Source organism: Entelurus aequoreus, linkage group LG24 (assembly GCF_033978785.1).
Source record: "Entelurus aequoreus isolate RoL-2023_Sb linkage group LG24, RoL_Eaeq_v1.1, whole genome shotgun sequence".
Lineage (NCBI taxonomy): Eukaryota > Metazoa > Chordata > Actinopteri > Syngnathiformes > Syngnathidae > Entelurus > Entelurus aequoreus.
In genome coordinates, this window is record NC_084754.1 from 14,423,408 (window position 1) to 14,444,541 (window position 21,134).

The 21,134-nt window shown below is 39.9% G+C and overlaps 2 protein-coding genes across 16 annotated transcripts in view; both read left to right on the top strand.

The window, feature by feature from the left end:
• The window catches only part of ush1c (Usher syndrome 1C), a 34,288-nt gene extending 26,943 nt beyond the window's left edge, over window positions 1–7,345 (top strand). Inside the window, exons 15-20 of one of the 2 annotated variants that reach the window (XM_062036184.1) lie at window positions 3,706–3,747; window positions 4,047–4,100; window positions 4,222–4,321; window positions 5,317–5,426; window positions 6,011–6,066; window positions 6,951–7,345. In XM_062036184.1, coding sequence (XP_061892168.1) covers window positions 3,706–3,747; window positions 4,047–4,100; window positions 4,222–4,321; window positions 5,317–5,426; window positions 6,011–6,066; window positions 6,951–6,963 — 375 coding nt within the window. In that variant the 3' untranslated portion in view covers window positions 6,964–7,345. Of the gene's footprint in view, window positions 1–72; window positions 697–1,074; window positions 1,123–1,204; window positions 1,479–3,705; window positions 3,748–4,046; window positions 4,101–4,221; window positions 4,322–5,316; window positions 5,427–6,010; window positions 6,067–6,950 lie in introns of those variants that run through there. The other variant, XM_062036183.1, reaches the window with a different exon arrangement.
• A 219-nt stretch (window positions 7,346–7,564) lies between these two features.
• The window catches only part of abcc8 (ATP-binding cassette, sub-family C (CFTR/MRP), member 8), a 124,516-nt gene continuing 110,946 nt past the window's right edge, over window positions 7,565–21,134 (top strand). For 9 of the 14 annotated variants that reach the window (XM_062036173.1, XM_062036178.1, XM_062036174.1 and 6 more), the window contains exons 1-3: window positions 7,566–9,970; window positions 10,035–10,244; window positions 17,980–18,142. In XM_062036173.1, coding sequence (XP_061892157.1) covers window positions 10,224–10,244; window positions 17,980–18,142 — 184 coding nt within the window. In that variant the 5' untranslated portion in view covers window positions 7,566–9,970; window positions 10,035–10,223. Of the gene's footprint in view, window positions 9,971–10,034; window positions 10,245–17,540; window positions 17,860–17,979; window positions 18,143–21,134 lie in introns of those variants that run through there. The other 5 variants (XR_009824362.1, XM_062036179.1, XM_062036177.1 and 2 more) reach the window with 3 other exon arrangements.

Here is a 21,134-nt window from a genome sequence, read left to right on the forward strand (position 1 = left end):
TTGAAACTAGACTACAAACAATTTCTTAAATATTCAACCTTGATTTATTTTTGTTTCATTTTGACTCTTAAGCTGTCACCTCCACTCTCCCCTACTTCGGAGACCATGGTGAAGCGTTTCCCAGGAGGTCTGCACCTGGCCACCACTGACCTCGATGATTTTAACCTGGATGAGGTTGATCAAAGCTTGAAGGGGCCGCTTAAGAGACTAGCCCCCACCCAACCAATTATGAGCCAGCCTCCCCCTCCCTTGCCTCTCCCACCGCCCTCGCCTAAACTAAACCCCACCATTCCCAACTATTCTTCCAAAGCATTTCCCCAGCGTCATCCACTGCCCCCACCCAACTCTGACAAACCTGCCTCTTCTAAATTGACCAACAAAGGGCGTAGGCTTCACCCTTCCCAAGCCCCTCATCCACCTCTGTCTACCCATCCCCCATCATTTCCTCAACCTACACCAAGACCTCCACCGCCGCCCCCTCCTCCACCACCGCCTCCCCCACCTCCACTTCCCCCACTCCCGCAACAATCGGAAGAAAGAGTTGCCGCCTTTAGTGGATACCACCGCCATCATCACCTCCCTCACCCTGCCAGTCCACCTGGAGGCAGGAGTGAGTGGGAGACAGGTGGCTACCTGCCCAGAGGAGGCATCTACTCGTCCAACACAAGTGAAATGTCATACCCTTCTAGTCCTAAGGTTAGAGGTGTTCATGTTAGAGAATACATGCTGTGTTGGACCAGCAGGAAACCCTGCTTTTCCATGAGTGTGCTTGTGAATGCATGTTGGTGCTTTACTCGGGTGTTAAGTCATGGCATGACATACACGTCATGGTCATGGTTATGGATTTCCCTTTAGCCCACCCCCAGGAAATCCTTTGATGATGTAGTTAGCTGTTATTGATTGGTTGGTTGTAAGTTTGTTTTGCAGATCCATTGCATGTGCTGTGCAGTGATTGGACTGAAGTCTGTTGAATATTACATAATGGTTTTATCCATGCTGCGATATTGAACAACATTTTGAGTGTGGCTGCAAAGGCATTCTTTCAGTTTTGTATTGTATTTCGTTGTGGTCCAGGTCATGAGAAATACATCCCATGCCAGTCGCATGTCCACTCCTTCCTTGGTGAGTTTTTCTGTCACTAGACAACATTGAGGTGTGTTGTAAAGTAACTTTGGATTGAAATACAACGACAATATCCCAATAGCAACTCGCACCAAGTCCTCCCAACCATCGGCGTCCTACAGTCCCTGTCATGTCAAAGCCTGTAATGCTGCCTCAGTCGCAGAGCCTGCGACCAGATTCACACAGACCTGCTGTCCGTTCTGACGGCCTGGTATGCAATGACACGCTGCAGTCACGTGATTCACATTAACAGGGTTATAAAACATGCATGTGACACAGCTAATGGCTGAAAAGGTCAGCTCTGGTACTTAATTAAAATGTTCCAACACTGCAGCTGCTTCATGGAAAATACATCTATGGTTGTTAAATTAGTCAGGAGACCAATCTATTCTTGTGTTGGTATTAAATTGCTTCCTTTTAAGGCACTTACTTAAATGTGTCTCAGCAACGCCAGTCATCAACAGGGTCAGTAATGTAAAATCACTGTTGAGTAATAGTAGGTTCACCAACTTCAGGAAAATAATATACAGTCAAAACTGGCTATAGCAGCCATCTGTATATTAGCCAATTATTTTACATTCTGGAATAGTTTTTATTTTACTAAGTATAGTGGTCACTAATATCAATATTTGCTGCAATGATTAGGGATGGGGACTGACACAAGGTGCCATAATGGCACTGGTACCAACATAAACAGTAGTAACCAGACCGAAAAAAGAAAAAGCTATCAGTGTTTAATATCAGTGCTAAATTAATGGAGACTCAACCACCTGCAGCAAGTGTCTGGCAGTGATATTTTACAAGTGACGTCTTGTAAGTAAGGTCTGATGCTGTTTTTTAAATTTTATTTTCACCTTAACATGCTAACAACAACCCTCATAACACCACTAGCCAGTAGCAACAACAACAACACAGCACCTCCTCATTATGCACCAATGACGGTAACGGTGAGCGGAATTATGAATATCAATGTTACAACACATAAGTTGTTTTTCACACATTATCTTATGTTCTGTATTGCTGCCGTGATTTGTAGTGGATTTTATATATTTTTGAATGTATTACTTGTATATACTTTTAAGTGTTTAAATCACTCGTCTGTTCAACTGTAATATTGCAAAATTTTATAAGAATATAACTTTTTTTTTTTTTTTTTTTGCACAAACATGTACTGTATGTTTTTTTAATTTTTTAGTACCGTTTAAGCACTGGCACCGTTTTTCAAGTACCAATTTTTTACCAATATAGGTTACAATGTAAACAATACCCATAGTCTGGCCAGACTATGAAAAAAACTGCAACTTATAGTCCGAAAAATACAGTAGTTGCCTGTAGCTCGTACTGTAATTGACTTTCAAGCTGTTTCTGTCCCTGTAGTGCACACACCCAGTTTTATGACTGTCAACACAAATTTAACATTTCCCAAGCGTATTTATGTTTTTCAATTTAGACGATAATATGATCCTGTGTTTCAGCCTCCGGAAATGTTGAAGCGGATGGTGCCTTTCAACTCGTCTTTTAAATCGAACACCAAACCACAAGTAATCCAACCCTACGTGATAAACCTTCCCTTCATTTTGTAGACTTTTGCTCTGCTGTGTCTGTCAAAGCTTTGACGTCTATTGTTGTTGGGTATAAGCTTTGATTCTTTGCCATAGGGAATTACTCAAGAATATTAAAAGGAAGCAAGGCCATAGGGCAGGGATATTTAACTAAATTATTTTGAGGGCCACATTTCCTAAAAGCTAAGGACCGGGGGGCTGGACTTCTCCTTTTAGATTAGTCTTATTTTTAATGATGCCATCGCTCCCATTGGCTCCATTGTAAGCAAACTTTTATTCATGTTTATTTATGATTTAGAATGCATTAAAAAATTCATATGTTGTTGTCTATCTTAAGGATTGTAAATTATAGGCAGAATTCCAAAAATGTGCAGTTCCCTTTTAACTTGTCAAGAGATGTGATTGATTATTCATACACTGCCGTTTGCTGTGTTTCATTTCCAGTTCCTCTGTGTTGCCATATTTTATAAGTAAAATCACCTTATTAGTATGCACCTCTCATTGGAAGCAAACACTGAGTCCTGGTAATACCGTGCCACTCATTGATGATTACGAGTGGTTGCAATCAGTTGCTAAAGTGGTGCTCGTTTCTGCATCTCTACAAGAACGAATATTCTTTTCAGCTTTAGTTCTAACCTTTTATGTCTAATATCTACGTGGGTGAGAGTAAAACCTTTGCATTATTGATAGGCAGTTGGGGGAGAAGAATGGTTGATTTAGCCCATCACAGAGGGGTTTTTCAGACCTTCAGTGGAATAATGGGATGAATAGGAATAGAAATCATTCCTTGTGTGTGTGCGTGCGTGTGTACACCTCTGCATTTTTTTCCTGGCATTCATTGGATTTAGGAAAAAAAAAAGCTTTTTTTCTGCACTGGAGGTTCTGAAACATTCACACACGAGTTGTCAAAGGAAATGTGCCCACAAAACATTTACACATGTATCGTTGCTTTGTGTCCTCTTTGTGTATTTCTTTATTGACATATTGATGTGTTAAACGAACTGCATATTCATTTTTTTAGGGCTTTCAGAAATACCTGGAGGACTTCGATCCCCACTCAATGGTATTGTATGCTTCGTTTGCATAAAACATTGCATTGATTGTATTCATACTCTTGGTATAATATGCAACGATTGCAAACTTTGCTTACTCGCTGGCTGCAGAGTCATACAGTTATAATGTTCATTATGATTAATAATAATGTGCTATTACCACAGTCTTTTTTTATACTATTATAATTTCTGTTAAAAGCTTGATAAATCATTGCTGAATGCGAATAAACAGACATTACAAATTAAGCAATTATGTATCTTGGCACCTGTAAGTTTACCATTCTTACCGTTTTCTTCTCTGTGATCTAAGTTTTCATCAGACCAGATAGCAGGACGCGACGTAAGATTACTCAAGATCAGAAAGGTATTCATTCACTGTATTTTCAATAGTTCACTTTTTTTAATTCAACTTGCTTTACTGCCTGAAACTTAAATTTTTGGATGAGCGTGACTGATGCTTTTTATGTTTCTTTTTTGTTCTTGAGGTGGGACAGCTGGACTTGGCTCTGGAGGGGGGTGCCGACTCACTTTTGGGGAAGTTAGTGGTGTCGTCTGTGTATGAAGGAGGGGCTGCAGACAAGCATGGTCAGTACACAACATACATGTGGATTATGCTGTTTGGGCCTGATCTTCTAAGATCCAAACAACAAGTGTTAAGTAGCATGTACAAACCATAAAATTGTGTGTACTGTTAGTGGGAGTGTTATTACCGGTACACGTACAATTAATAACAAGAGTAAAAGTGGTGCAGATCGCCATATTTAAATGAGGTTTTTGCATGTACTATACCACCATGGAGACACTTATTTCCCTCCACATTTATGTTATGCTCTCTAACCTGTGCTGTTTTGCAATGTTGTTGAACATGCAGCACACATCTATAATATGTACCACCCTTTTCAGAAAATGCATATTGCAAGAAGGTTTTTTCATATACTGTATAGGAAATATGTTAATAAAATATATATTAAAAAAATCGTATGTATGAAAAACAAACGCCATTAAAAAAAATGCCAACAGACATCATTTTGGTGTTTGTTTGTGTCCAAAAACAGCCCTTAAGTCATTCAACAGCTCATAAATGATGTCTGATATTTATTATTTCTGGCAGAAATATGTCGATCACGGCAGATTTTTCCTCTCCATCGTCTGCCATATTGCAACGATCGCCTCCTCATGCAGCGAGGCCATTTGGGTGTTACTGTGCCAGTTTGCATGCAAATTGCAGACGTGCTAAATCTATAGAAATATAGACGCAAGGGAGGAAGACGCAAAGCAGCGACCCAAAAACAGTTTCAGGCTTGATAAATCAAATTGCGAGTGCTAAATGTTTATATTTGCATTTCCTCCTACCGGTGTTGTGAACTTTCTGATAATCACCATATATTCTGCATATTCATAAAGACAAACACGCTAAATAATAAATAGATCATCTTTGCGTGCGCTATCAAGTCTGCACCTGTTTTAATACACACACATTTTAGTAGATCAGGCCCTTTGTGCATTCTCATGCAGGCTGCATTGGTCTCTGTGTGCATCACTACTTGTTTGTTAGCTAAATATGTTCTGTGTGTTTGTAGGTGGTATTGTAAATGGAGATGAACTCATGGCTGTTAATGGGAAGATCTTGATCGATGCAACACTGACTGAAGGGCAAAGTTCTCTGGCCCGAGCCTGGAATACTGGAGGGGTAATTTTTTTAAAATTTTTTTTTAACATATTGTTTTTTTTCTCATGCACGGTCAATCAGTTTGTTTTAAAGGTCATTTGTTGATTGGTTGTTTAGTTTGTTTGTGTGTTAGTTAGGCAATTAATTAGTTACGTTTTTTTTTATAATGGTTAAATTCAGCCATATTCAATGACAATTTACCACAAAACAGCATCAATAAAAAGACTGTAGTGTTTGAATGGAGATCTGCCTTCTAATTAAAGTACAAATGTTCATATCGCCAGTCATATAAATAAAACACAAGCATTGTTCTTTATGTCAGTAACTGAAATGGTGTTTTAAAAAATCCTGCACTAGAAAGAATAGCATGCTAATATACAAGATGCACATTTTTTGTTGTTGATTTTTTTCATACAAATTGTGAGTTGTGGATGGCAACATGTTTTTAAAAATACAAACAAGCTTATTCCCTTTGTTTGGGTTGAAATAAGCTATGAAAATAAACAATTCCAAAAATGAGTACCTTTTTTCTTTTGTAAAAGTAGCTCTCAGAAGAAAAAAAGGTTGGAGACCCCTGATCTAAATTGTTTTGTCCTCACTTTCAGGACTGGATTGATGTTGTGATTGCAGTGTCGCCCCCAAAAGAATATGAGGATGAAGTGTAAGCATTAATTTTCCATTCCGTCAGTGACAATTGTTATGTAATATCTGTGTTGGTCTTTCTGTCAATAATCTACTGTATGTGATCCAGGCGTAGAATTTGACTGCAGTTTGTGTGTTTGCACGTGTGTGTGCAGCCCTAAATCAGCATCAGTCAGTCCCACTGTGAACAGAAAGGTGCTTGAAGGCAGTGCCACGCTGTACAGGCACGGCTACCTGCTTCAACCCTAACTCTGCACTCGGTAACTGGATCCCTTTTCAAACTTCCTCGTCTGCACGGCAGAGTGGATGTTTGCTGTGACATTGGTTTTTTTTGTTTTTTTCCCCCACATAAGCACATGTGACTGTCAGTCATGAGGAACAAAACGAGAGTATATTTAATACAAACTGGCAGTGTTATTTATTCCTGCTGCAGTGAGTACATAGAATAGTGTTTTTCTGTGAAAGAAAGACAGCCTGAAGGCGATGTCCTGAGATAGAAACACGCTATTCAGACATGTACAGCTAATGTGATCATTGACCCTTTCCGTCATATATCTGCCAACTAGTGTATATAAACACACATGTGGCCTGTGTGCTATTGTCCTGTGTCATCAGGTCACGGACGCTCATAAAGCAGCGCAGGACTCCTGCCAGCCTTCAGCAGTTGTTCTGATTGATGTTGTTCCTCTGGACTGTGACATGTTCTAGCATGTGTTGCCACTTAGTGGCACTGCAGGGCGAAGTTCTGCACAAGGAGTCTTGCGTGAAGAATTATCAACTGTGCACTGAAGTTTCTGTCTTAAAGTGTTGTGCTTGAACTCGTATGCTTGTGATTGTTGTGTGGTTGTCTACATGCTTACCTTATATTCCTTACCAGTAAAAACTGTCTTTTCTCTCCAACAGAACATTCTTCTAATTCCTTCAACCAGTCCGATTAAGAAGAAGGAGCTTTAAAATCTTGAAGATTCCCTCAGGACACCACATCACACTTTCCTGATCTTTTTCATCGGTCTCTCTGTGGTTCTTACTTTGCATGGCAAATTTAAGAAAAAAGATCTTGTCAATAGACTGCATTCTTTGTCTTTATCTGTGAAGGATGCTTTGATCAATATTTCATTTTACTCCAGTAATCCCTTCCACTGCTGTGAGGCATGGTCATGAATCCTTCTGCGTTATATGGAAACAGGATCTAGGGTATGTGTTTCATTGGTCTGTGGGAAAAAGACGTCACCAATTTTAAGTCAAGTCCACTCTCTCAATTGTAATAAAGGAATTATCAATGGATATATACTGCTTTGCTTTGGCCATTCCTCAACGTTATAGTTGCAAGCTACAATGAATCTAAAGCAGGAGTGTCCAAACTTTTACCTGCAGTGTATCTAAGGTTCAATTCTAAATACCCAATAGTCCAAACGCAAAGTAAACAAGGTAGGAGACGAACGTTCACATACTTTTAGGATTCAATGTTTTATTGTTTATACTTCATATATCTAATGTGGGAGACAGGGGAGTTCAGATAGTTATGTTATTGTTTAGTCTGTTGGTTATATCTTGCTTAAATCAACGCAAACTGAAGTATCTGTTAATTTCCTCATCATGTAAATCCTCTATTCTTTTTTTTTGGTACAAGTTATTGTTTTTACGTTACAACCAGCGCTCTGATGTGTGGCAAAAGAAGGTCGTACATTGTGTATTTGTAAATGCGTTTTTACGTGTGCGCGCGCGCGCATCTATATGAAAGATATTGGCTATTACCCGCAAAAATTGGGCCTAATGGCAGGTTGTGCTGTATTTTTACATGTTTGGCAAACCTCCCTCTTCAATTTAGTAAGAAATTAGTATGCAGACGTAAATAATTGCTATCGTCGATTACGTTTAAAAACAACTTTGTAAACCTGAGCAGACAAGCACTCTGAATGAGACTGTACATAGAGATACTATAAATAACAATAAAAAAAAACGTGATTTCGGTAACAAATTTATTTAGATACTTTTTTATTTACATATTTAATATATTTATCACTACACTTATTTCAGAATTGTATAAATAAATATGTATTGTATGATGTGTGTGTGTATATATACACACATGTATATGTGTATATACAGTACATGTATGTATGGTAATGAGTTTACGTAATTCAGCCACAGAACTTTTCTTAGGGTTAGAGAGTTCCGGTGGGACAGTTTTTGCTGAGGGACAGATGTCCTGTGTTGTGGTTGTGGTACTAAGAGGCCACTGCGATATACTGCTCTGTTACTGATTAAAAAGACTAAGTGTTAATGTCCCACAGGTTGTGCTACTTCAACGCATGTTTTGGTGCCAAGGCTAAGAGGTGCCGCTCTCCCTGCAGCTACAATGTGGCAGGAAACGCCAAGGCGTAGCTGCAGTGAGTGCGGACACAAAGAGCTGGCTGCTGTTCGCCATAGACACCCTTTCTGGAGCGTCCTGAAACAGGAACAGAAACAGGCCTCTGATCGCGAAATTCAGGCCCTCAGGGGTTCAGACACTGGACTGCACCTGGAAGAAGTCATGGTTGATGACTCAGGGGTCAGGTTGTGGTGCGATCTCTCAACTGGCCAGCGTAGGCCCCTGGTTCCTGTTGGTTGGTGGTGTGCTGATTTTGAAGCGATCCAAAGCCTCTCCCATCCTGGCAGAAAAGCTTCTGCAAGGTTGGCGGCCCAGAAGTTTATCTGAAGGGGGCAAAAGCAGGAAGTGCGGGTTTGGGCCGACTCATGTGTGACCTGTGGCGTAAAAGTGCGCCGCCACACCAAGGCCCCATTGGAGCAGTTTGCTGTTCCCGAGAGGAGGTTCGACCATGTCAACATCGACTTGGTGGTCCCACTCCCCTCTTTGCATGGTTTAACCTACCTCCTTACCATGGTGAGGGAGGTCAGGGAGAAAAAAGGCAACCTCTCTGTGTTGTGGTTTGACCTGGCGAATGCATTCCACTCACTTTTTACATAAGCTAGTTCAACTTGTGCAATGCAGAAACTTCATTGCTGATTAATACAACAATTTCAGTAGGAGGGTCTCATCTGGAGCAGCTACATCGAGTTGGCACAAAGTGGAGATGGGCATCATCACTGGGTGTACTATTTATTTATTTAAAAAATGTTTTTGAGACAAAGATTGTTTATGTATTTATTATTTGTATGCTTACTATGGTATATTATTTATTTGTTCACTGTTCTGTTACAGGGAACAAGGAAATCGGATAACATTGCTATGGTATGAAAAGGGGTAGGATTAAATAAGCTCAGCTTCTTCCTACTCCTTTTCGGACGTGCTGTAATGAAACACCTGGAATGGTGTGATGCATTACATTGTATCGTATGCATGTTTGACATAAACTGAAACTGAACTGAACCCTTGGTATCAATACTGTCGATATTAGGGTAATTTCTGGCAAAAAAAACATTAATTTAAAGTTAATGAAGATATTATTTATTGTTGATGTAAATGAAACATTCAGAGATGTGTTTGAAAGTAGCCTAGTTTTCATTGAATTTGGTCCCCACAGTAGTTTTGTAATGTTGTGTTCTTCTGCTGTGCCTTGTTCTAATCAGGGTATTAAAGTTGTGCAGAAGTATGTCCACAGGGGGCAACCGCGCTCCTTTTTCAAATGCCTGCTTGAATAAAAATCCTTCATATTTACTGCAGCTAGCAAGTCTCACACGTCTTGCATTTATTTTAGTTTGCTTAAAATGTAGTCGTATAAGCAATTGCATTTCAAAAAGTAGGTTAAACAGTCCCCTGTGTAATAATATGTGCATCATCAACCCACTTTCCAGTTACATAATCCACAGTGGAACCATCTCCACGCTTGCTGCATACGTAACTTGTGTGTGGCTGCCGTTTGCACATTTGCATCGACCTGCTTTGCTGCTTTTGTTGGCCAGTTCATGAGCGGGATCAAAAGGTGAGCCTGGGTTGAATACCTCCCCCCCAACCCCCCTCTGACTTCTTGTCATCCTTCACCCCAGTGTATGACCCAGCTTCAGCACCACGGACAGCTCCGCGCATCCCAGCCGTCCGGCGCCGCTCGTGTCCCGGGGAATCACGGCCAACGTTCGGCCGGCCCTCCGAGCTCATGACAGAGTGCACTTTGGTGAGACTATTCCTCTTCTCTCCCTCGGAAGTGACGGATGTGTCAGCGTTGAGGAGCTCCCGCCATGATCTCACGATACAAACCGGTAAGTGCAAGACCACCTGCTGCCTAATCCGCACTGCATTGGTGTGTGTTGTTATCATTAGTGGGCATTATACTCAAAATGTGCTTTTTATGCAAGCATACAAACAAGTTGTATGCAGATTAAGGCGGATTTGATGACGATGAAGATAATTCTCTGTCATTTTGGCCTAAATGCAAGAGTGTGCAAAGGCACTATACTATAGAAGACACTTGGAAATATGTGCTGAGTAGTGTTGTCCCGATACCAATATTTTGGTACCTGTACCAAAATTATTTCTGTACGTTCTGGTACTTTTCTGAATAAAGGGGACCACAAATAATGGCATTATTGTCTTTATTTTAACAAAAAAATCTTAGGGTACATTAAGCATATGTTTCTTATTGCAAGTTTGTCCTTAAATAAAATAGTGAACATATACTAGACAACTTGTCTTTTAGTAGTAAATAAACAAACAAAGGCTGCTAATTAGTCTGCTGACGTATGCAGTAACATATTGTGTCATTTATCATTCTACCATTTTGTCAAAATTATTAAGGACAAGCTGTAAAAATGTATTATTAATCCACTTGTTCATTTACTGTTAATATCTGCTTACTTTCTATTTCAACACGTATTCTATCTACACTTCTGTTAAAATGGAAGAATCACTTGTTCTTCTGTTGTTTGGACACTTTACATTCGTTTTGGATGATACCATAAATTTAGGTATCGATCCGATACCAAGTAGTTACAGGATCATACATTGGTCATATTTCCTGAGTTTATAAACATAATGAGTAATTTTTTTTTTTAAAAAGGAGAAAAGATTTTGTGACGATAAAAAATATCGATATAATCATAGTAGTATCGACTAGATACGTTCCTGTACTTGGTATCATTACAGTGGATGTCAGGTGTAGATCCACCAATGGTGTTTGTTTACATTTTTCTCATGACGCCAGTGAGCTACGGTGTGTAGTGAAGCATGTTTAGCTATTCCTCGTCCTGCAGGGATGATACTTGTAAGAAACTATATTTTTCTTAAAAGAAGGGGGGTGTAATATTCTTAGGTTATACGATCTCCGATCGGTCCCTGAAGTGTAAATAAATGGGATTGGCACATTTGACATGGGACTTCCTGCGATGAGGTGGCGACTTGTCCAGGCTGTACCCCGCCTTCTGCCCGATTGCAGCTGAGATAGGCTACAGCACCCCCCAGCGACCCCAAAAAGGGATAAGCGGTAGAAAATGGATGGAAATGGGACTTCCTGTTAATCGTTGCCAGAGATGTGAACGGTTATTCCCAAGAATCGTAAATAAAAGTATAGTTAGCAGCACGTCATATGTTGGCTCAACTTATTTTCCACAGTACGGAACAACACAATTTGTCGCCATGGAGGCGAGGATTAGTGACTTGGAAGTAGCTAAAACACTGCTGATTGCGGCAGGACTTTAGCCACTATTAGCAAGCCATGTCTTAAAGCACCTCTTCCTGAGGGCGTTTCAGTGTTATAGCTTCACCTTTATTTTTTAGTTTTTAAGCCAAAACGCGTCCGTTCTCCTTTTTCTGTCGACACACTGTGTCTGCTTGTAAGTACTCCGTGATTGTGTGCTGCTGAACATGCTCGTCTGCTCGTAAACCAGCAATGTCACAACGTGACGACGGGGGGCGAAGGGGTGGGCGATGGGTACTTTTCAGAGGCGGTATAGTACCGAATATGATTCATTAGTATCGCAGTACTATACTAATACCGGTATACCGTACAACCCTAGTGCTGAGTTAGTGAAAATTGTCACAAAGATGGAGATAATTTCTCCCAAATGAAGTTTGAGCGAATGTTTTCACCTCTCACATTTGTTGGGCAAGTTTCACCATCCAGTATACGCTGTTATTTACTTAGTTGTGTGTTTGCGTGTGTGTGCACGCATTCGTTTGTGTGTTTCAGTCAGTGTTTCTGCCCCTTTGTCTGTTCCTCTGCACCGTTTCCATGCAATTTCATAGCGGATTATTGCTTATCTGTGATGAAGGCCACCAGCATAATTCAATTCAAATTACCTCTATCTGCACTTTAATTGAATCCAAAATGAGATAACTAATATTACAAGTCAGATTAGAGCTGCACTTACTCTCATCTTAATTAAGAATGTTTTTCATGTCATCCCCCTCCCAAAAAGATGTGTTGTGTTATTCCCCTTATAAGATGTCAATCTGGTGCTTTTGTTGCGTTAGGAAGAGATAATGCATCCTTAAAATACATCAAAATACATTGTGGAAGTATGTGTATTAAAATTGTTGCAAGAACAATGTTTTAAAGTAGAAGAAAAGCGGTACAGTGGTTTTCGTATGATTTGGGCCAAGCTATAGTCCGTTTGGGCGCTTATTTTGCGGAATAGCACGGGGGCAGAGGAAGTTTAAAATACTTGCAAAAACAAACACAAATTGCATTTGTTGTGCGTTTCGCAATGGTATTATTGCTGAAAGGTGGTCTAAGGTTGTTGTGTTATGGCGGTGGTTATCAAACTTTTTTCACCAAGTACCACATCAGAAAGTTATTTGGCGTACCACTGGATGGAGCCCGCTGTACCACTAATGGTACATGTGCCTCAGTTTGAGAATCCCTGTGTTATGGCGTTGGTATTTGTTGTGACCCTTCTCAGCCACAGTTGATCGTAGAGTGCCCAAACAAAGAATGTTATGCGTTGGTGACTCATGCTGTCCCTGGGCTTATTTTTTATAGAGTACGACCACCAAAAAAAAGCCAACATGGGGCATAAGGAAGTTGCGAATTACAGCACTTTGATAAAAAAAGTAAAAAACATTATTGAATTCAAGAATAACTTGTTGCAAAGAATAAAGTTGCTGTCTATCCTCTCCTCTCTCTCCACGCATCACAGTCTTCGCTCACAAGAGTTTTTAACATTTAGGTAAAATGTAAAATGTTAATTTGTCCATTTGATTTAGCATTTATATGTATTTTCCGTCATAAAATATAAATTATTTTCCATAACGTGTGTTTTATGACAATGTTTTTGGGGGTCTAAAATGGATCACCGGTAATTGGTTTCACAATAGAAAAATATATTTGGTTTCCTGCGACTCTTCATCTGACCAGGGGGTCGGCAACCTGCGGCTCTCGAGCCGCATGCGGCTCTTTAGTGCCGCCCTAGTGGCTCCCTGGACCTCTTTCAGAGATGTGTGAAAATGGAAAAAATATTTTTGGTTTTAATATGGTTTCTGTAGGAGGACAAACATGACACAAACCTCCCTAATTTTTAGAAATCCCACTGTTTATATTACCGTATTTTTCGGATTATAAATCGCTCCGGAGTATACGTCGCACCGGCCGAAAATGCATAACAAAGAAGGAAAAAAACATAAATACGTCGCACTCGAGTATAAGTCGCATTTTTGGGGGAAATTTATTTGATAAAATCCAACACCAAGAATAGACATTTGAAAGGCAATTTAAAATAAATAAAGAATAGTGAACAACAGGCTGAATAAGTGTACGTTATATGACGCATAAATAACCAACTGAGAACGTGCCTGGTATGTTAACGTAACATATTATGGTAAGAGTCATTCAAATAACTATAACATATAGAACATGCTATACGTTTACCAAACAATCTGTCACTCCTGATCGCTAAATCCCATGAAATCTTCTTCCTCGTTGTCGCTCCTGGTATGCGCCGCTAGCATCCTTTCTTTCTGCTGCTCGATTGCGGTTTTCTGCTGCATATTTCACTACGTCCAGCTTGTAATCTGCAGTATATGATTTCCTTTTCGGTGCCATTTTTGTTCAGTTTTTATAAGTTACCACCAATGTAGAAATTATTAACTTTAATAGCTACGGCAGTAGCATGTAGCATATAGCAGTTAGCATCCCATGATCCACAGTGCACTTCTGCCATGACCCTCCCCCGCCGAATTCTTATTGGTTGACGTGTGTGTGACGATTGCTGACATTGTGCTTTGTCTCTTCTGTGAATTAGATAAATAATATTATTTGATATTTTACGGTAATGTGTTAATCATTTTCCACATAAATCGCTCCGGAGTATAAACCGCACCCACGGCCAAACTATGAAAAAAACTGCGACTTATAATCCGAAAAAGAGAGTATTTGGCAACCACCGTGTTTTCCTACTAATTTCAGCGATCCTTGAACTCATCGTAGTTTGTTTACATGTACAACTTTCTCCGATGCTGCCACAGAAAGACGCGTTTTATGCCACTCCATTTGTCTCATTTTGTCCACCAAACGTTTTATACTGTGCGTGAATGCGCAAAGGTGAGCTTTGTTGATGTTAGTGACTTGTTGGAGTGTTAATCAGGCATATTTGGTCAGTGCATGACTGCAAGCTAATCGATGCTAACATGCTATTTAGGCTAGCTGTATGTACATATTGCATCATTATGCCTCGTTCGTAGGTATGTTTGACCTCATTTAATTTCCTTTACTTATTGCCTCTGTGTATTTAATTTGTATTCGCATGTCTCATGACACATTATCTGTATGTAATATTGGCTGCATTTCTCATAGTTTTTTGTGTGCCATGTTGTTCCAAACAACAGCAAATGTTACCCAGCTTGCATAGATTGTTATAAATCTAGAAGAAGACAGCCTCTCGTTTCCTTTAACTTGGACACACACATCTATACCTTTGTCCATTCTGAGCCAGTAATTTCCAGAAGTTATCTCATCCTGTGAGAAGCCTTCATTTTACTAATGATTTCCAAAGTCGCAAAAATTTGTACAATAAAAATTAAAATACAACATTTCTGTCAACGAAGATTTGCGTCAGCTTTTGATAGTAGTCTAACATAGCTAATATAGACACTTACATCATGTGTTGCCTTCATTATAACACTAATTCAAGGCTTTTAATTTTTTGCGGCTCCAGACAGATGTTTCTTTTGTATTTTTGGTTCAATATGGCTCTTTCAACATTTTGGGTTGTCGACCCCTGATCTGACCGAATAAAAATTAAAGTACCCCATACTGTATATATATTTATAGACAAGGCTTTGAGTTATTATTAGTGATTAAGTGTCAGTATGTTGGCCTTTTCTCGTTACATTGTGCCGTTTTTGTTAAGTTTTTCAATTGTGTTTTTCTTAGTTGTCAAAAATAAGGAGTTAACTTATATGGTTAATCACAATAATTACCGTATTTATCATGTATATATACTGGTTAATTATGCAATTTATTTTGTGTCCTTTACCTTAACCACGGATGGTTGCCTGAGAGGTGGAGCAGGTTGTTATACGGTCAGTGGTCATAGCATAAGTCAGTGCAAAGATCAGTGCAAAGATGAGTGAGGAGACTCCGAGAGTTGTGCTCACTGGCAAATTTCACTTCAAAATAAACCCAAAAGTACATTAAATAAAACTGTCAGCAAGTTTTGAGTTAAACAAATGACCTGTATTCAAGTAAAACATTGAACATTTTTCCTCGATGACATTCTGATAACATTACATTTGTGTTGAAATATTGAGCTCTTTTTAAGTTAATTCAAATTAAGTAATAACCTCAAATTAAGTAATAACCTCAAATTAAGTAAAAACCTCTGCTTAATCCTGATTAATCCAAAGTCAAAAGTGTGAATAATATGATTAAAAACACTATTTTTTTTAATGTATTTTTATTGTACAAATGTCATGTGGGCCACCTTGTGTACATATTTGCTCAGGCGAATTACATTACTGGAAATGGGCTTAATGTTGGAAAATAACCAATGTAGTGAAATAATCGTAATAATAATAGTATATTTTATAAACGATTTCACAAAGATGAACAACCCTGCCTTTTCATTGCTAGTGAATATCTTTATTCCCAAAGAAAAAGAAAGTAATATGAAAACATTGAAGTTATTGAAGTTAAAGTACAAAACTGCAGAGAAGAAGCTATAACAAAATATGTCACGGATTTGAGGACAATGTATCCTTTATTGTTGATATTAATAAATGTGTCCACTAGATGTCACAATAGCAATTCTTTGTATCTTTGTAGATGATGCTACACATGTAATAAAATAAATAAACCACATGATGTTAGTGCACCAGTCGAGGAAAAGGAGAAAACTACATAAATAACATCATGTAATTTGATTTTGATATTTTCTTATTTTGATAGATTGACAACTAACACCAATGAGTTGACTGATGAACATTATCACATAATTTATTCAGAAAGTATAAATAACGACAAGTACAGATAGAATACTATTAACCGCAACATGGTGGGGCAGCATAGCTCGGTTGGTAGAGTGGCCGTGCCAGCAACTTGAGGGTTCCAGGTTTGATTCCCGCTTCCGCCATCCTAGTCACTGCCGTTGTGTCCTTGGGCAAGACACTTTACCCACCTGCTCCCAGTGCCACCCACACTGGTTTAAATGTAACTTAGATATTGGGTTTCACTATGCAAAAGCACTTTGAGTCACTAGAGAAAAGCGCTATATAAATATAATTCACTTGACTTCACATGTAAGTGTAAAAAAAAAAAAACAACTTTATGATTTCTGCATTTTCAGAATGTGCTTGTTCTATTTTTAAACAAAGAAAACAATCTGAAGTTGTCTTTATTTTTAAGTTATCGTGACATGATTTTACTAGTCCGGCCCACTTGGGAGTAGATTTTTCTCCATGTGGCCCTCGATCTAAAATTAGTTTGACACCCCTGATGTAAACAGTCATGAAAATAAAGAAAACCCATTGAATGAGAAGGTGTGTACAACTATTTGGCATGTACTGTTTGTGAAAGGTTTTGCATTTTATTTCAGTCAAATACACAAATCAATTTAACAGTTTATGTTACAAAGCACTCATGTGAGCTGCTTATTATCTCACCTTATACTTGCGTTATAAAAACACATTATTGTGAGTAAAAAAAAAAGAAAAAAAAAAGCCATCTGTGTGTCCTGTTTGGATTATTGCTGACACTGCAAAACAGGAGCTCAGCCATTGGCTGAACATTCTTGCCATTCATGTTGAACATTTTATTGACTGCCGATCTTTAGTGTAAATGTGAGACAGTCAATGAATGAATGGCGGGTGCAGTTATGTAACTCCTAAAATTGGGGTGAGATTTATATTTCAGGATTTTCTTGCGTTTGCTCTTCACATCAATAACCCCCCCCCCCCCCCGAACACCCCCCACCCTGCCATCCCTATTCTCTCTCTCCATACTCCCTCCCCCTCATTCTCACCCTCCTATACCTTTTCCCGGCGCGCTCGTCCAGCCCCTCCTGCCGCCGTCTCTCCCAAGGTCGCAGTGCACGGTCTGCAAAGAGACAGGAATAGCAGGTGCACTGCAGAATGCTGCCGCCGCGCTCCATGTGTGTGTGAGAGAGAGAGAGTGTGTGTGTGTGTGTGTTTTTTAGTGTGTGAGCCATGTGAGAGTGTCAACGCATTCCAGTAAAGCGAAGACTGAAGGCTGACTTTTACAAAGGATGTGTGCAGTCGCATGTAGACAGGATGCGGATGTTCCTCACCATCATGACCCCTTAGACTGGAGAGGAGGACTAGGATCTACTGGATTACATTGGATCTCCCCCCACTTTGTCACCGGTTCCACATTTATGCGAGCTGGATTTGAGAGGGAGGGAATAGTCAGGATCCGCTGAAGAGGCTGTCAGTGTTTCCTTCACAGACACCATGCTGCTTTTTTCAAATCTGTCCGTCTCTTGTCTCTGATACTCCCCCCCAATCTTCCTCACCCTCCTCCCCCTTCCTCGCGCTGGCTCCCTGCAGAGTTCCAGTTCCACCATGTCCTTGGCGTTCTGTGGGAGCGAGAATAACTCAGCCGCCTACAACGTGGACGGGGGCGTCCTGAACAATGGCTGCTTCCTGGACGCACTCAACGTGGGGCCGCACGTCTTCCTCCTCTTCATCACGTTCCCCATCCTCTTCATCGGTAAGTGTTGGCCCCTAAATACACAAACATATGTTCTCATGACGACGAGTCAGCCCTGCATGTGGGTCTCAAACAGGGCCGTCCCAGGCTACATTTTATTTGGTGCCCCCATTAAAAAAAATCCTGACACTTTTTTTGTGTGAAATGGTTATTATACTTTATTAAATCAAACTTGAATTTTACTTGATGCATGTTTTGTATCAATTCATGGTAAAAAAAAAAGTTCAATAAATACTTTTGTTTGTGCAAATTAAATATTATAACACAATGAAAACAAACATTTTTTTCGGACAGCACAGTGGCACACTACGAAGGTCCTGGGTCTTTCTGTGTGGAGTTTGCATGTTCTCCCCGTGACTGTGTGGGTTCCCTCTGGGTACTCCAGCTTCCTCCCACCCTTTAAAAACATGCACCTGGGGATAGTTTGATTGGCAACACTAAATGGTCCCTAGTGTGTGAATGTGAGTGTGAATGTTGTCTGTCTATCTTTGTTGGCCCTGCGATGAGGTGGCGACTTGTCCAGCGTGTACCTCTCTTCCGCCCGCGTGCAGATGAGATAGGTTCCAGCACCCACCGCGACCCCGAAAGGGACAAGCGGTAGAAAATAGATGGATGGAAAACAAAAATGTATAAAACTATCTAATTCAACTTTTACTGTGATTTTGAACACAGACGGGAGGACTCAACTGGTTTATGTACGGGGGATTAGATCACAGGTATCACTGGGGATGGGTACCGTTCACATTTAAAACGATACGGTTACCATTCCCGGTACCTGGGAATCGATACCATATTCAATGTGTGTGTTTATAAATATTTTCATGTTTTTGATAATAAAATATAACTTTTTTGCAAAATTTAAAATGAGCTGATTATGATAACTGCTGTCTAGTTGTTATATCTGGTTTTATTGTCACATTATCTGAGTCTCATTTTCAAGTATGACACTAAGTTGCAATTACAGTTGCAAGTCCAAGACGTTAGATGGCAGTAGTGTGTAGTTTATGGTGTGTTGGCTGGTCAGTTTAGTCTCTGCTGAATCTAGTCTTTTGTTGCACCCTAAAAAGTGTTAATACTGTAAGTATTGTACTAGATATGCACCAGCTGTTTGATTGTAACATGCATCTTAGTTGTAGTTTTCATAAACAAATTTGGAGGTGTTGAAATCCCCGATTAAAATCCGCTAATGCAAATCAGTAGCATGTCAATAGCAAAGCCAATGTATATTAGCATCAAACTAGCTCATTTTTGGAAAAGTGGAGCCATACTTTACTAACGTTGGAGCATTTTTGAGTCAATTGCCTAGAGGTACTTTAGCTGGGTCCACTCTCAGTGCTGCTGGCGTGATCGCCAAGTGCCGAAGTGTGACATCACGCGCAACCCAGGTACCGTTACATGGCATTGTTGAATTTTACGTGACTGCGTGCCCGGTAGGACCAGCGGGATTTGGTCGGTGCCAAAAAAAAGTGCTGGATTCGGTACCCATTCTTAGGTATCACTCAAGGCCTGAGGGCCAGATACGTCCTGACAAATCATTTATTTGACCCACTATGGCAGGGGTGGGCAATTAATTTTTACCGGGGGCCGCATGAGCAACCCCAGCACTGCTGGAGGGCCACATCGACAATATTTCAATTAAATTTTGCTCAATATTATTTTTGATGTATACCGTAATATTAATAATAATAATAATAATAATAATAATAATAATAATAATAATAATTAATAATAATAATAATACTTTCATTTAACCTAACTTAACTTTATACCAAAAGCACTGCTTTGGAAATCATTTGTACCCCTTTCAGAGATGACATTTAGTTCCCCTTAAACATCCTCATGTTGCACAATGAAATGTAAGCATAGGATGAAGTGTGCATACCTGTAACTTTCTCTAGTAACAGCATTCCATGATTAATATAAATAAATTAACATTAATAATAAATGACAGTAAAATAAGCACACGTAAGACTGAGGAGTCATAGTGTAACTTTGTGTGGTGTTTTAGTTGTCCGACTTTTTGTGTGGCCATAACCGCACCAGTGGTTTAGTGGTATGCGTGTTGGTGACAGATGACACATTGGTTTTGGCCTGGTTTGTACGGCAGAAAATGACTAGTTTTTCGAGATAGGAGTGTTTTACTCATGTTTTTGGTGTGGTTATGGCCGAATATAAACAGTTTTGCTCAATAAAGTGATCGATATAATTCCTGGCCTCGAAGCATCTCGATAGATGTTACAATAATTGAACGGTGTTCAATTGAGCGGTGTTGACGAACACCGTTAGGGCCGCTTGTTGTCACTGTCACTCAAAGTTGCATTGCAAAATTACACAGAATAAATGTGTTTATTTTGTTTAGAATTCAGATGGGTTTGATTTGGTGCGCGGCATATATTTGCTGTGCGCAGAGGACGCTTGAGCAGTGCGCAATTGCGCACCTTAGAGGGAAGGTTGCTTGGCAGTCCATGTCTTGTTGAAAACACGCCATTCGTCATCAACTTTTCTCTTTTTAGCGTCTCGGGTGTAAACCGTGCATCACTTGTCCCTGTGCACCTTCACTCACAGGTTACACCCGGACATACGCCCATAAATAACACTTTTCAAAATAAAAGCAGCACAGTTGTATTGCGCGCACGACATAGATGTTTTTTCAACTTTATTTTGTAATTTGTGATTGCAGCTGTTCACATTCACTCACAAGCACGCATGTGCATACGTCCACACGGAAGTAATACAAATAACGCTTTTCAAAACAAAAGCAGCACCGTTGTATTGCACACTCCACATTGATACTTATTTATTTTGTCATTTATGATTGGCCTCACGCGGGCCGGACCGGGACGCGCAAAGGGCCGGATGTGGCCCGCGGGCCGCAGAATGCCCAGGTCTGCACTATGGCATTATATGTAGCCCACCACATCATTCTTGTGGTCTGTCATGTCATTTATGTGGCCCGCCATCTAATTTTATGTGGTCAACCACATTTTTTTAT